The sequence below is a fragment of the Metopolophium dirhodum genome, chromosome 8, assembly GCF_019925205.1.
Source record: "Metopolophium dirhodum isolate CAU chromosome 8, ASM1992520v1, whole genome shotgun sequence".
NCBI classification, from domain to species: Eukaryota; Metazoa; Arthropoda; class Insecta; order Hemiptera; family Aphididae; genus Metopolophium; species Metopolophium dirhodum.
The window spans coordinates 17,150,691-17,166,642 of NC_083567.1; the positions used below are offsets into that span (position 1 = coordinate 17,150,691).

At 34.9% G+C, this 15,952-nt stretch overlaps 1 protein-coding gene across 3 annotated transcripts in view; it reads left to right on the forward strand.

The window, feature by feature from the left end:
• The window catches only part of LOC132950025 (pneumococcal serine-rich repeat protein-like), a 244,146-nt gene that overhangs the window by 192,791 nt on the left and 35,403 nt on the right, over positions 1 to 15,952 (forward strand). For all 3 annotated transcript variants that reach the window (XM_061021206.1, XM_061021207.1, XM_061021208.1), the window contains one exon: positions 7,690 to 7,780. In XM_061021206.1, the coding sequence (XP_060877189.1) occupies positions 7,690 to 7,780 (91 nt within the window). The remainder of the gene's footprint in view (positions 1 to 7,689; positions 7,781 to 15,952) is intronic.

Sequence of the window (15,952 nt, forward strand, 5' to 3'; positions counted from 1 at the left end):
CGCGTTGCGAATACATACAGAATATTATATAATATTATATACGCGTTGTAGGTTATGTACTTATTAGGTAGGCAGGTACTTATATATATTTGCATAATATATACAGCCGATCGGTGATTGAAATTATTGTAATATTTTAGTCGTCGCAAATACTTACAACAATATTATGTACATATTATAAAGGCGTATACGACTGACAGTATACCTACATGCGGTGTAGATTTTTACGAACCACTGCTGCGGGGGTCAGGGGTAGACGGTAGTGAGAGACAGTGAGAGACAGCGGAACGATGAGGAGACGCGTTTCCGGTTGTATGCGGGTTTCGGCTTCTGCAGGCGGAACGACAGTATTAAAATAATAATATTCTAATATATTTATATTATATTATACAGGGTGTATATGGTACCGCACTGCAGTTCGTTCACGTGCGTCCGCGATCGCCCCGCGGCCCGTCCTGTCCGTCTTGTTTATATTTATGATGGAAAGTGACAATAATAATATATTCAACTTTGAGTGCATAATATTATAATATGCGCTTGCATAAAATGTACACAGAAAAAGAATAGGCTATGTGAGCTTTTTGCGCCTTACCGATTTTGGCTTAAAAAAGTCATTGACGGAGAAGAACACGGAGAGACATTCTGTATGATACATTATATAATATAGCGCATGTAACCGGAATGCCGGATAACTACGCCGCAGTGCTTTCCTCCGACCGGCGGCGGCGGCATCCAAACAAAAGAGCCAATTTCAAAAGCTCTCGCACCGGCTCTCTCTGCAAAAGGGTTGAAATTCCTAAGTCGTATAAACTCCACGTCAATTTGTGCCGTTCACGTATTATAGTCGTACACGCGGACGGCCGGCTAGCGGGCGGTAGGACCCGCACAGACGCGCAAAACCACCGCCGCTACAGCCGGAAGTCGATTTCCTGTTCGCGCGAACCGGAACGGTAAAAAGCCGTCGAATGTTGTACACCGCGTTGCGGTGGCGGCGTTTTCTCGCGTATTCACTGTAAACATACAATGCCTGTACTGCTATATGCTATTTGTCGGGGGGTGAAGAGCCCTGCTGCGCCGATCACCCTGCGCATACTTTATGTATATATATATATATATATGTATTATAGTAGCTGCAGGTTTCGGTTCATCCTCGAACCATCCGCACGTTTTACGACTTGCACGCGGTGTATACAATATAGGTTTACCGGAAATTCGGCTTTGCGGCGATTGCAGTTTATCGCAGTACCGTGATAGATAATAGTTATGTATATTATATATATGACCGAATATATACGATGTGTGTGTACTTCGCTGTAGTACCTCCTGTTCGCAGACATCGTCGTCGAGAATAATTCTCTTCTCAAAATATGTAATTTTGTAAACACACCGCGCCGTTACTTTATGTCTTATATATATTCAATTATAATCATATACGACTCGTCGTCGTCGTACGTTCATATATATTACGACGATAAACATATTATTAAACATAAATATCGTATGTACGTATACTCTAAGGAAATCATAATGTCCGTGGCGTCTTGCGGTCTATAACTGCAGTGCCCGCTGTTGCATCCGTCTCATCCGACGTACCTATATACAAATAAAAATATATAATAACCGTCGCTGGTTCTCCGTAAAAACATAAAACTTTCTACTTTATGGCGACTCTCCTCCGATAACCGTGAGAATAGAAATCCATTGTATAATATTATTACCTATATAAGTTTCATTTGAAATGTAAAATGCTTATTTGAATATCATTATAATAATATTATCATAGTGCCATTGCGGCCGCGCTAACCGTTATACTCAACGGTGAAATTCGGAGGAAAACTCAGTTATAATAACACTGCGCTGTCCTATTCGAGTTCATTTAGATATATATACGCACACCTACCGATAATTAGGATAGTTATTTGATTTGTTCCTTCTGTTAGTTCGCATTTCCAAAACCACCGCCGTCATACTATCGCGTTCAAAATTTCATACGGTCTCAGAACTTTAAATCGTCGACGTTCTCAGTGCACAAACTTAATAATGTACCCTACGCCTATATAATACTTGTACTCTGCAGTATTATGAGGACTGAGACAATAATTAAAACTTTGTAAAGTCGTTATCGTGCCGCGGCAATACCTTTTACACGCGTCTCCCTGCAGCAACAATGCAACATAGTGTAAAAAGACACGATAAATTATTATATGAAATAATTGTTGAACGTTGTAGGATTCCACGAGGATAACAGCATAATAACGAGTCGCAATAACAGAAAAAAAAAAAAAAAAACATATATTCTATTATTTTAAAAACCGTATCCATCTATTGTATGAATCATAGTCATATCTATATTATCATATAATCATCCCTCGACCGGGACATATTACACGCGTTATAAGTATTTAGCTAGGTTATATAAATTATCTATTTTATATTATGTTTTTTTTGCCACGTGTTATGCATATTTAAAAAATATACCCGTGTTTGAACCGTTACATAGAATTATATAGGTATATAGAACGTAGCCGCAGAAATCCGTCACCCGCACGTTATTTTTTTATCATATTAGGTAACATACTATTTTGTTTGTGAGATTCACTCAAGTTTATAATTTTTTTACATAATTCTAACATCTTTTTTCAAACCGGGAAAATACATAATTACCTAATTCTATAACTTCTAGGTATCGCAGACTTACACGACAAACCACAACTTTAAAGCTATTTTTATTTCTTTAGTTTTTTATTGTATTTTAAGAATAAAAAACCTTAAAAATATGTACACTTTGTTACGACGAACATATATGCACGACGGCGGATGTTGTGAGTGAGGGAGTGCTGTTGCACCTAAACACCCCCTCTAAATCCGCCTTTGTATATTATTATAATAATATGTATGGTATAGTTATATGCTGTTGTAAAAGGCTCTAGAGCATTATTAAACCGGCGAGAAAGGTCTCCCCAACTCTGCGTGTGTATACACAAGCTCGAGGGTACGCCGTCCGTCTTATTATTTTTATGTTCCATGGTAAATAATCTCATCGTTCGCATATTATTATTATCATTGTTATTATTATAATGTATGTACCAGTGCACATAATACAGCAGCTATCGATCACAGCTGCCCTGACTCCCGAGCTCGCTGCACTAGCACTGATGTAGCTTCTGTATTTCGGTTGTACAAACGTTAATTCATCATCATTAAAATAATAAATATTGTCTCGTATTTGATGTGCCACTCCGTCGATTCGGATCAGTTTTGCAAAAGACGTATAAAATATGTAGATCCCGAAGTTTCGTGAAAGTATCTGAGATGGTTTTTTTTATATAGAATGTTTACAAAATATTATTTAATTCCTATATTAGGTATACTCTATAGTCTATTATTCCCTAAATGACTAAATATTATATATTATGTTAAAAACGTTGGTACATAATATTATAATGTATATAATGGTATGAAGTTTACACTATAAACCTGGTACCAATCCTTCGGTATATAGAGATAAAACAATATTTTGACTGTACCAAATACAATAACTAAATTAAATATATACCTATTGATACTTATAATAATCATCAATTCAGACAAACGAAAATCTAGTACACGTATAATACTGAGGGATGAATACTTGGTGCATTATCCATAAACCTTTTTTTTAATGGCATTTAGTTTTTTTTTTGTAGCAGCATAAATTATTATATTCACATGAAATATGTTACATTGTACATATATCATACATGAATTATGGATCTTGTCTTTTAATGAAAAAAAATATTATTCTCTTAAACTTGGTTTGCGAGTGGGTATTGTTATTCTTTTTTATCTCCAAACCAAATAACTTTTGTGAAACCCGAAAGACTTTTCAAACAATGGAACAAATCCATCAATATTATACACATATAAAAGTTCGGAGTGTACAGGAACACTCTTAAAATGTATACTAGAATGGTGAATAAAAACCGTCAAAAGTAAAAACTTTTGAAAAACCAAAGTTCGAACGCAGTTTCTTAGTAAAAAAAGTCGAGCATGTAATTTGAAGAGGCCTCCGTCGGGTGGAGATGTCGTGCCTCGAGTTTATTTCGTTCAAACGCCTTCATTATATATTGTAAATTGTAATAGGTACGTACCTGTATATAAATATATTATTATAATGTCGATTTAAATTTCAATAAAAAAATATTATTTATTAATTGAAGTATAACTTACACTATTTCTTAATCATACACACACACACGCACACACACACACACACACACACATACCTGTCCCCAACACCTCCTATAATTATAATAATATTAAAAATCGTAATTGATTATTAAATTTTATGCCACTCCGGGTGAGGTTGTTGTTTTTAAGGCCAACGTTAGAATTACACCGGATAATATACGTATATTAAATAATAAAAATTAATGCGTTATTATTTATTGTAACATTATAATATTACACTACTGTAATATAACATATTAACATCCCATGCCGTAATGATGACTGAGGTATATTTAAAAAACATTAAAAAAAGGTTTTATATTCACGTTTGATCGTTAAATTGGGTTTTTCCCGGTGCGGACGGCTGTAATTTTCAAATGCATAATAATTATTTAATAATGCGTACTCGCTTCTGTATACTTTCACGTATTAGGTAGATAGATACTTTTGTAATTTGGAGTGGTCCTCTGCGTCTACCCATCACAAATACGATTATAATAAATGATAATTAACGCCGTCGTCGTCGTCGAATTCATTATTATTATACCAAATGATAATAATATATTATAATAATTACCGTACAGCAAAAATCGCGGTATACGGCAGCGACGTCGTCGGTGGTATACGTTGATTATGATGATGATAATAATACAAATTTTGAATCGCCGAAAACGGGTGTGCACCTTAAATATTGTATATTATTATTACCTACTGCGAATGTATTATTTAGTTTCGTTTTATGGCGCGCGCGTAATAATCATCGGCAGACCGCTGCCGGAGCGTCCTCTCACGAAGAGAGTTTCGAATCGTGTCCGTCCATAAAGTGTAGCTGGTAAATAATAGCGTACGAGTGGGCGGAGATTTCGGTTTCAAGTGCAACCCGCGAGGTAATTTCGTATTTTGTTAAAAATTAAAAGTTGCACCACCTTATACTGTTTATTTATTTTGTGTCTCGCAAGTGACAGATGAAAATATTTTACACGATTTTACATTGTACAAATCTTTTTATTATTATTTCCCATTTAATTACCGCAACTGCGATGTGTTTTTCATTTTTTTCTACTCGTAGATAGGTTTACTAGATAGGTATAAAATATAGGTTAATGCTATCAACCATATGTACGATATGCATATTTTAAAGAAGCAGAGAAGACTTATTAATAATATTTGTTTTGTACCACAAAAAAGGGAAATGTAAAATGTCTTGATTTTTTTAAAACCAATGTTCAGTTTAAGTTTTCAATTATAAATATATTGCTATGTTTAAGGAAGTATTGTAATAAAGTTGATGTTTAAAACTTTTTAAGCGCTATAAAATCCCATATCTTTCTCAGTTGCGACGAGTGACAACACTGTATAAACTAACCACCGTGTCTTAAAAAATATAGTGGTCCATTTAATAATTGGCTATCACAGAGTTAATTGGGTTTCATAAAAATGTCAGTGCAATATTTTAAATCGATACTATAGATAATAGATATATGTTGTAACACGCATTGTTAGTTATATCGAGTATCTGTCAAATCGTCCAAACTATCGTTGTTATGTCAATGTCATGTCGATGTCGTTACTCGTTGTTATAATATATCGCATTCAAATAATAATTTGACGTAAAAACAATGGTTTGATGGTACGTACCATACATTTATAGACTAGACATTTAAAAATTGTATAATTTTCATATTGTAGTGAATAAATATCAAATATTTAACACCGCTATCTGGATTAGTTTTTGTTTAAAAAATTGTAAGATTCAAACACAGTTGACTAATTATTCTGTCTAAATGGACGGATAAACGTTTGAAAGCTAACCACATACACTATTACAGTAAATACATACTACATAGGTTTATATATTTTCAGGTATATTATAGTGGTATAGGTACTAACGCCGTACACACGTGACACGTCAGATTCTTTGCCTCGCAAAAATAAAAATAAATCGCGTGTCCTAAAAAGAAATAATAATAATAATAAAAATGTATAAAATTTCGGCCGACGGGCCCTTTAATGATTTATACTTATGTGCACAATACTGCGGTGATGTGTGTATGTATGTGTGTGTGCAGTCTACATGTATGACAGTAAATATAATTATACGATAATAAGCGGTGTTGCGACGAGGGGATTTGCAAAAACATGACTCACAGATTTTAATGAGCCGTTTGCTAAGGCGGTGGCGGCGCCCTCGTCAAAGCGTGTATCGAATTATCGCGACGAAAATATTTTATTATTATATTATAATACATTTTAATTGAATATTTTCGATTAGCCACGTATCTCTAAAGGGTTGAGCGCGATTTATAATAATATTTGTTGTTGCGCAAATGTGCTTTTAACGTTTATGCTCAGCTTTTATATTATTAAACTAACGTGAAACGGTTTTTCGATGATATATTAATAATAGCATGATATGGATACAAGAACCTTCGCACGACATAATAATATCCGTATCTATAATAATATCGACTTACCTTCCCGAAGCAGCCGATAAATATTTATCGTATTCTGATCGAGTCGATATTGTCTCCTTTTGCGGAGGACTTACTGCAGCAGAGCGAATACCCGTATTTTTTTTTTTATTATTATTATTAAATAATATCGCGGTGCGTATAAGGGTGCGAAAAATAAAACAGTCTTCTTTTAAACTTCTTATATTTTCTCGTCCACCCCTCCTGAATTATAAGAGTCGGCAGCTATCGTATATTATGTAATATAACCATTATATACACACTATGCCGCACATTTTTACATTTCCTTCGAAAAAGAGAGAAACGATCATCGCGTACCCACGTCCGACGGTGGCGTATAGATATAAATTTAATATATTATATATTATACGCGTATATGCGATACCACCACCCCGGTACCGTTTTAATAAATAATGCTGGTATATATATATATATATATATATATAATATATATGTATGCGTATAACCAGACGATTTTATATATTATTATATATTCCCATAGTCATCCCGTACTTTTATTTTATTTTTTTTTTGTTACTAGCACCGTCGCCACTGTATATAATAATATAACACTACGGGTTTGTTTTTTTTATGCGTTTTCAATTTCTTCTCAATTTTCTCCTCCAACGATTTCGTCGAGGTTGTAAACAATATATATACTCTCGATACCGCGTCGAGGCCTGTGTGAAAAACACTTCCATCGGGTATTTTCCATTTGGTCCACTGTGCCGTATATATATATAATTTATTATTTATACCGTCTGTATATATATATTTATACATTATAATAATATATATATTGAAAACATTTTGAACTCCTCAGACGACGTGGCCGCGCGTGTTCTCTTATCAACATGTTATGGATTTTGATGTGTTATATATATATATATATATACATTGTTTTGTCTTACGGTCTTACACATACATACAATAATGTATTATACATAATTTTTATATGTATGATTAGATGATAATATATTTTATATTTTTATAATTTTTTTTTTTACAGAATGGAGGAAACCGTACGATCATTGCTTCAATACAAATCCAAGTTTGAGCAACTGAAGCAAGACCGACACTCTGTGGCCAACTCCTACGAAGTAAGACAATGTTTTTTTTCACATTAAAACAACCACATACAATTCATCAAATGTACCTACTAAAAAATAGGACGTGGTAATAATACGTCATATTTTGATGTCGTTTTTCGGACAAATCGCAAATCGATTTTCGTAATATTTTTCATACACATTATTTTATATTTTTAATAAATACGCGTAACCAGCTATAAATCCACTTATAATAGTATTCTGATAAGGTTATAACCGGCATAGCGAATAATTATAAGTACACCTAATAATATAAACGTTACGTTTAGTAGTTATAACTTATAAGGCGTCGTAAATTATAGTATAAATGGCGTATAATAAGTACATATTTTGACCCTCACGATTTTTTTTTCAACGGTTTCAAACAAAAATTAAAATCACCAGCCGTGGTCGTGGTAATATTATAAAATACACGCGTGTTTCTAAAAATGATTTATTGTTTTAGCTTTAAATACGAAACGAAATACGACGTGGTTTTTCGTTTTTGTATTATGATAATATGTTATTCAACCATACATTTATATATAGGTAGGTACCTAGGAGTCAGGACCTACCTGTACCGTGAATTTATGGCATATTTTTCCCTTTACATATTATGTTTGCGTGTGTATGTGTGTGTGTGAGTGTTGAAACGGCAGTCAGCTAGTTTTCTCTACATTATTTACTCCTCGTGTGATTGTATATAAAGGCTCACACCATCATAATATAGGTATAGACCGCGCGGTACATACGTGGTAGCTGAATTTTCTAAGACTATACTTTTATAAAAAGACCGGGCGATAGCTCGGATAAAAGAATTTGGCCCGTATTATACATTTTTTTTTTTGTGAACGTTTATTGTTTGTGGCCGCGTAAACACACATAATATAATACTATAATAGTATATAGACTTTATTATTGTGGACCATACGCGAGCTGTTATGCGAGGGTTACATATCAATATTATTATTATACCGTGCATGGCTGGAAACGGGTAAAGAAAAATAAGTCAACAACTTTCTTATAACACAATAGTATAGTATACTATTATAATGTGATATTATAGAACAAGAAAATATAACGAGATAATAGCACATAATATGTGTATTGTCGTGAGGGGTCCGGCGGCGGTCGATTATAATGTATATAACGAGGTTCTATATATTATATAACTTCATATTATTTGTTTTCCATTTTGGCCGCGACGCGGACGGTCGCAAAATTGAATTCCACACATGATTCCGTCGTTATTTTTTAATCGACTGCCTCGGGAACGCTCTCCGCTTTATACTATATATAATAATAATAATGATAAGTTATAATATACATACTATATACACTGCCATGTTCGCCCCCGCCGCCGTATAGACGTACGCACTGTATATATATGCAATGTGCGTGTGCCGGTGCTGTGTGTCTGTGCAGCGACGCCGCACAAAGAAATCGTATACATCGAAATTAGGGTGGGTTGCCCTCGGAACGTGACCCTTTTTAAAACCGAATTTGGTTTTCGCGTTTAGCATCAGGGGTTTATTGTTTTCTATTTTCTATTTTTTTTTTTTGTCCACCCCACCCTCTCCCTCTTCCCCCAACCACCCACCGACGTTCTCGCCCGACGGACGTCGCGCCGCCGCCACAGCAGTCGCAGTCGCCAGTCGTCCCTATCCGCCGCAGCTCTATAATCCTCGCCGGGTCTCTTCTCTCTATAACACTGCACCGCTGCAGTATGCACGTATATAATATATAATATATATATATATGTACTCTGTCGTATGTTGTCGTCGAGCTTGTCAAAAAAACTTAGCGCGGAAAAGGGGTTTCGGGCCTCGAGCATACGCACAAATATCGATTGTACGGATATAAATGACGTCACCCCCCCACGGTCGTCGCGGTCGTGTATGCTGGAGACGTGTGTGTGTACTCGGGGAATACGAAATTAATTGCGGAGACACGCCACGCACGACCAGGAAACACCGCGCCCGTTCGCCCTCCTTTTTACACTCCCGCGGTGGACGACATATTACATAAAATATAAAATATCAGTATGTGTATGTGTGTGTGTTTTCTGTACAGTAAGTATATTATATACCTAATGTGTTTAGACTCAGAGGCGCTGACACGGCCCCGGTTGCAGAGGCAACGACGATTCTTCGACGAAACGCATTCACTTATCTTTGTGCGTGATATAATACATTATATTGAGTGTGTGAGTATTATAGACGCGAACAACTGCCGAGTCGTTTACCCACCGAATGTGCCACAAACCCTTCCCCAGAGACATTTTATACATTTAAATTATACGTCCGACGGATACTAAGCGGTATTATGCGGTATATACGTCTACGGGTATATATAATAATATGCAATCCTCGTTGCTGCACTCTGACAATTATATTGTATAATATAATATAGATAAATTGTATTATTATGTTGTAATGAGACGATTAAAAATTATCGTTTATTGAATTTATTCTTTATAGGTAATCTATAGTATTGTTATTCATCGTTCGCCGTAGTACATAATTATGTTCTGGCCGGTTTAAAAGAAACTATAAGGTTCGCTTTTGGTTTGTTTCCCATCCGTTTTTCATCTCTCTGTGTGTTAATTCAATACCAGGACAATCGTCTCTTAGTACCTAACTGTATTGTTTTAACCGGCTGAACCGTGCGTGAATGATATTTCGCGATTATTTTTCTTGTCGCGTTTCGTCCACCTGACCTATACGTTGTCGATGTCGTTCATATTTGTTTTTCCGCTCGCCGTCTCGCTTGCATAAATACATACGTTATACCTACGCACATGATATAATATTCGAAACGATGGATTTGGAACGTCCGGCAATCACGTCCGATTTAATTATTTAACGTTACGTTCATGTACATTGTCTGTGTACAATCACACGCACGCACGACGCCTGTGTGTACCAAACGTAGTAATAATAGAGTTAAAAAAATATTGTTCGAAATCGGAACGTTGACTGAGTACCGATGACTGATCTACACGTACCTAAAACAATATAATATTATTGTATATTTTGTATAATAATATGTAAACGCGATTTACACGTGTATAACCGAGTATTATTATAATGTATTCGATGTCCGCTTCAACGACGCACACACACACACGCGCACGCGCGGTAAAAGCAATGATAATAACGACGCCAGCTGTATATATAGTGTACACTGTACAGGTCATTTAAAAAACAATGCTCCGAATTCGAATGACCGTTACTCTTTATTGAAAAAAGATACGGAAAAAGTAAATATATTTCATTAATCCTTCCGTTCTTACAATATTAATCTTCGATGTGGCCACCATATCCGCACAATGTCGCGGCGGTATTCGAACTCCTCCACATTGGCACCGCGAAGTTCGAAGCTTCCTAAGTCGTCACTATAACCACAATTCTGGATAGGTCGTGCTGCGGTAACCAGGACCAGCGTCTCAATTCTTGGCCGCCAAGATATCCAGACCTCACACCATGTGACTCCTTTCTGTGGAGCCGAAGGAAGATTAAGTCTTTGTTACGCTGACAGATCGGTGCATTCTTTGTGGAACGCCCTGCGTTATACAATAATATAATAAAATATATAAAATCGTTCTCTTGACTATAATAATAGGCAGAACGTGACGATAATTAATTTCTATTTTGACGAATTCGGCATATTATTTAGTTTTGGAATAGGTAATTTGAACAATATCAAAAATTGAGAGTTGTTTGCTTTTACACTCATCATATTATATGCACTAAATATTATCGTTTTTATAACGACCATCGCCGCATAGGTATAATAGTGTGTAAACATAAAACTAACATTGCGATACATATTATTATGTGTATGTGTAACTCGGTCGTGGTTAGGTCGTCATCGATATAGCTGGTAACCTATAATATACAATATATATTATATACCTATACCTACCTTCCTATATATTATGTATTTGAACTTTGCCGTCATACGACCGCAATTTACCATTCGAGCCGGGCCCGAGGGGCCGTTTAAGCGTCTAGTGCGTGATTTCCACACGCGCGGGGGTCGGTTTGTGGTAGCACGAGGGGGGGGGGGGGTGTTGTGGGTAGGGGTTGTGGGCGACCCTGCCCGGGTAGTTTCGACTGTGCGTTGTACAGATAAGCGCATTTTTACGGATATCTCGCGACTCGTGCATCGGCCACAATCGCTCGTATCTCCGACCACGACTAACCGTATAACCACTTAAAATTTACGACCAGTCTGGAGAATATAATAATGATAATAATAATAATACTGTATGTATGTGTATAACTGTGTGTGTGGATGTTCATATATGTACTGATGGTGGTATACACAGAGGGACGACGAGGACAAATTTGGACTTTGGAAAGGGTCGTCCACAAAATATCGCCGTTGGTAATTTAGGTACCTATACTCCATATTATAATTTGTACACTGCGCGACTCTTCCGCACGTATATTATTCATATTATGTTTTCACCACAAAGTGTATCGAAAATATCAGTATATAGCCATATATTCGTTGTCGAGACCGTACCGAAAGTTTTAGACTCGCACTATATTTCGTATATAACCACGAGTACGGTTTAATAATTATTACCATGGTAAATTATTGCGCAATCACAAAGTCTGATCATAAAAAATCTGATTCACCGACGACTCAACAATAATATATTATTATTTGGTAGGCGTATATTTCGAGAACGCTTATACGGTGTGATATAGTTTGCGGGATAAGCATATCATATTATAGTGTTTGGATAACGAGAATACGACTGTGACCAAATAAATTCGTGTTATTGCGATACGTTTATTTTATGATGATGTCTCATACCTATATTAGTATAGTCGAATATGGTTAGTAAACATCGTGAACGCGTTATAAATAATTTTATGTACACCTAAAAAATTATATTTTACTTAAACCGATGTTTATAACCAATATGATGTGCTCGATTTGCGTTCGTAATGATTTGCCGCCAAATTCATGACAAATCATCGACCAAAACTACAAGTAGAAGCACAAGTTAGCGGCGCTTTTTCAAAAATACAAACAAAATGAACCGAGCTTCAATAAATTATAGAATCTATCCGACAATTTCCAAAAAACTGAAATTTTGAAGTATTAGACCTTATTGGTGAGTGAACTCATAATTTTTAACGAACGTCCATCAATTTTTAAAATCATTTCAACATTTTCAACAAAGTTTTGTATAGGTTCCTAGTTATAAATAAATTATGTTACACATGTGTGCCACAGAGTTCACGGATGTCGGACATCATAAATGTAATATATTATTTTATAGAGTGCATACAACAAAATAACAAAATCCGATTACTATAGGTAAAACATAAAAAGTGAAGTGATTAATATTCTATTTATGTGTAATTTTATTATTTTATGTTTGTATATTATGAAAACTAATGTTTTTACCTTTTTTTATAAAATAATTTTTTTAAAAACATCAACTACAATATTGAATATATACCTTCATAATTTCAAACAACAACTTTTTACTGTTAACACGTTTTTGTATGCGATTATTATACACACATCCGAAAAATATAACGTCGACAACCGCAAGGCGAATAACTGGCAACTACACCTATACCTAGTTATCTTGAATATTATTGTAGAGTCTTTCATGGTATTTCTAATATAGATACTATGTACTGCAGCGTATACCTCGGCTATATTGGCCACTTTTGAAAATGTCGACAATTTATTAGGTTAATATAATATACATTTTATTTTTAGATATTTTTGTTTCCGAAATAATAATTGTATTCGTCCGGACGGTTTTTTTCCTCCAGGGACACTTGTTTTTTACCTGTTATATCCGAATTGCGTGCGTAAACGTGTATTGACCGTCCGGCAACAAAACATAACATTCTTTTCCGTTTAAATGTACTTCACACGACAATTATAAATTATAATGAATATCACGAGTCTAATTTATACGCATACGTAAGCGCGTAGGCAGTGGTGCCGGTTTACAGCGTTTATTCTATACAACGAATAACGACAATAATTGTTTGGTACAGATAATATATCTACGCGTGTGTTAACTTCGTCGGTGTGTGTGTGTAGGCGTGTGTGTGTAATATTTTTGAAATTTGATTAAAACGAGGGTCGCCTCCCGCGTTTAATTATCGTGATCCAATTTGCACGTACGTGCGTCGTATAAAAAGCTATTCTTTTTCAAAATATATATTAATTTTTTCCCCGTTCATATATGCATCATACACGTGCAGGTCTTCGCGGCTCCGTTGATGAAATATAATAATATAATATTATGTAATATTGTGCGTACACCGCGTGTGACCAGTAGTAATAGTATAAATATGTTATAATGACGTGAACGCTTTCGACCTACATAATAACGTTATATATTTAGGGTAGGTATACCGATGCGTATTACCTATACCTACCTACTATTAAACTGTACCCCGACGATTGCGTAAAAACTTAATATTATTATCATCACGATTAAACTTGGGTCTTAGGCATACTTACGTGATGCACTCTGAACGAAAACGTCAATACGATATTTTGGTGGCCGTTCGAGATTAAAAGGCACCATATTTTTGATCATCAAAATTGAGTTTTTCGCCAGTTTAATATTTTTTTAAATTATAATTTCTTAAAGTCGTAATTCATATAAAATTAACTTTCATCAACATTTCATAATAAATATTATTTAAGTGCTAAATGCTTGCTAAAAAACCAAGTGATATACGCGTATTGCGTCCATAAGAACGCGCATAAAATTAAATGTCGTTTTCGCTCTACTGCGAAAGGTAAAAAATTACTTATATATAGTGCCTTTTAATGGAACACCCTCACAATATTGTCTTTTTGTGGTTTGCGATTTTTTTTTATTCAGTCCGCACACACATTATGTATAATATAGTATATTTACACCACCTTTTTGATTATACGGAGTGGTTCTCTTATCTTTTGCGGATTCGGATTCTACTGGAGTACGCACAAAAAAATTATTTTCAGTTGCCTGCTGTAGCCAATGTTTGTCAGAACATTTTTTTTATGATATTTTTAAGAAAATTAAACACGCATCATAAATTATGTTAAGACCTCCTTATAATGGAACGCTCGAGACCAACTGATTTTCCCGTTATAGGGTGACTAAAATATACAGGGTTTGTACAGACTATAGGTTGTCTGGGACTGTTATGGATGTATTTCCTTCATATTGAGAGTCCGCTATAAGGAGGTTTTACAGTATTATACTATGTATAATACATATTTATATAATTTTAGATAAAAATGATCAGGATATGTTTATTGATACACGCCGTAACGCTGCTTTTACCACAACCGTGAGCTGCATTTAAGTATTAAATATAATTCGTTTTCTTATTAGTTAAATTTATAAATTCCTTATATTTTATAATATATAATAATGTAGAGTTAAGTGTTAACAACAATAGTTTTTTCAAAACCACGGGGATCGTGCTAAATGCATGCATTTGATAACATTTACTTGTACATCCGACTAGGTATATGTTTTGCAGATGATGGAAAAGATGTCATAATAATATTATAATATACAATCTGTAGCCGAGTTATATTTATTTATTTCGATTTCAAGGAAGCGTCCAAAGATGGATTAGCGCGTGAAACTAGAATTTATTTACACATGTACTTATAATAATAATAATATTATGATGGGCTCAACGGTGAAACGTCAAAAAAAAATGAAAAGAATAACAACAAAAAAAGAGTTACAAAAAAAGTTACACGTTCTGCTGGAAAGTCCCCTGGGTGACGCACGTGTTCGAAACTTTCCGGAGAGTACCCTTTTAACGATATTAATATACGTGAAACGCACGCCTCGGTTTTCGGTTTTGTGTATGTATATAACTAATATATATATATATTATATATAAAGCATCGTTGCGCTCATCGTTCGGGTTATAGCCGCATATACACGGTAACACGGTATATGGTATGATGTGAAAAATAATCCCGTCGCGTTTTTTTATCGATCGCCGTGCTATTACGCGCGTCGTGATACTAAATTGCTAATCATAATCGACTGCGCGAGCGGTCTATATAATATATATATCATATTATTATATTATCATCATCGGCCATCACCTACGCCCTACGGTACATAAGTGAACGTTGTGTTCTAGTAATATAATAACATAATATGATAATATA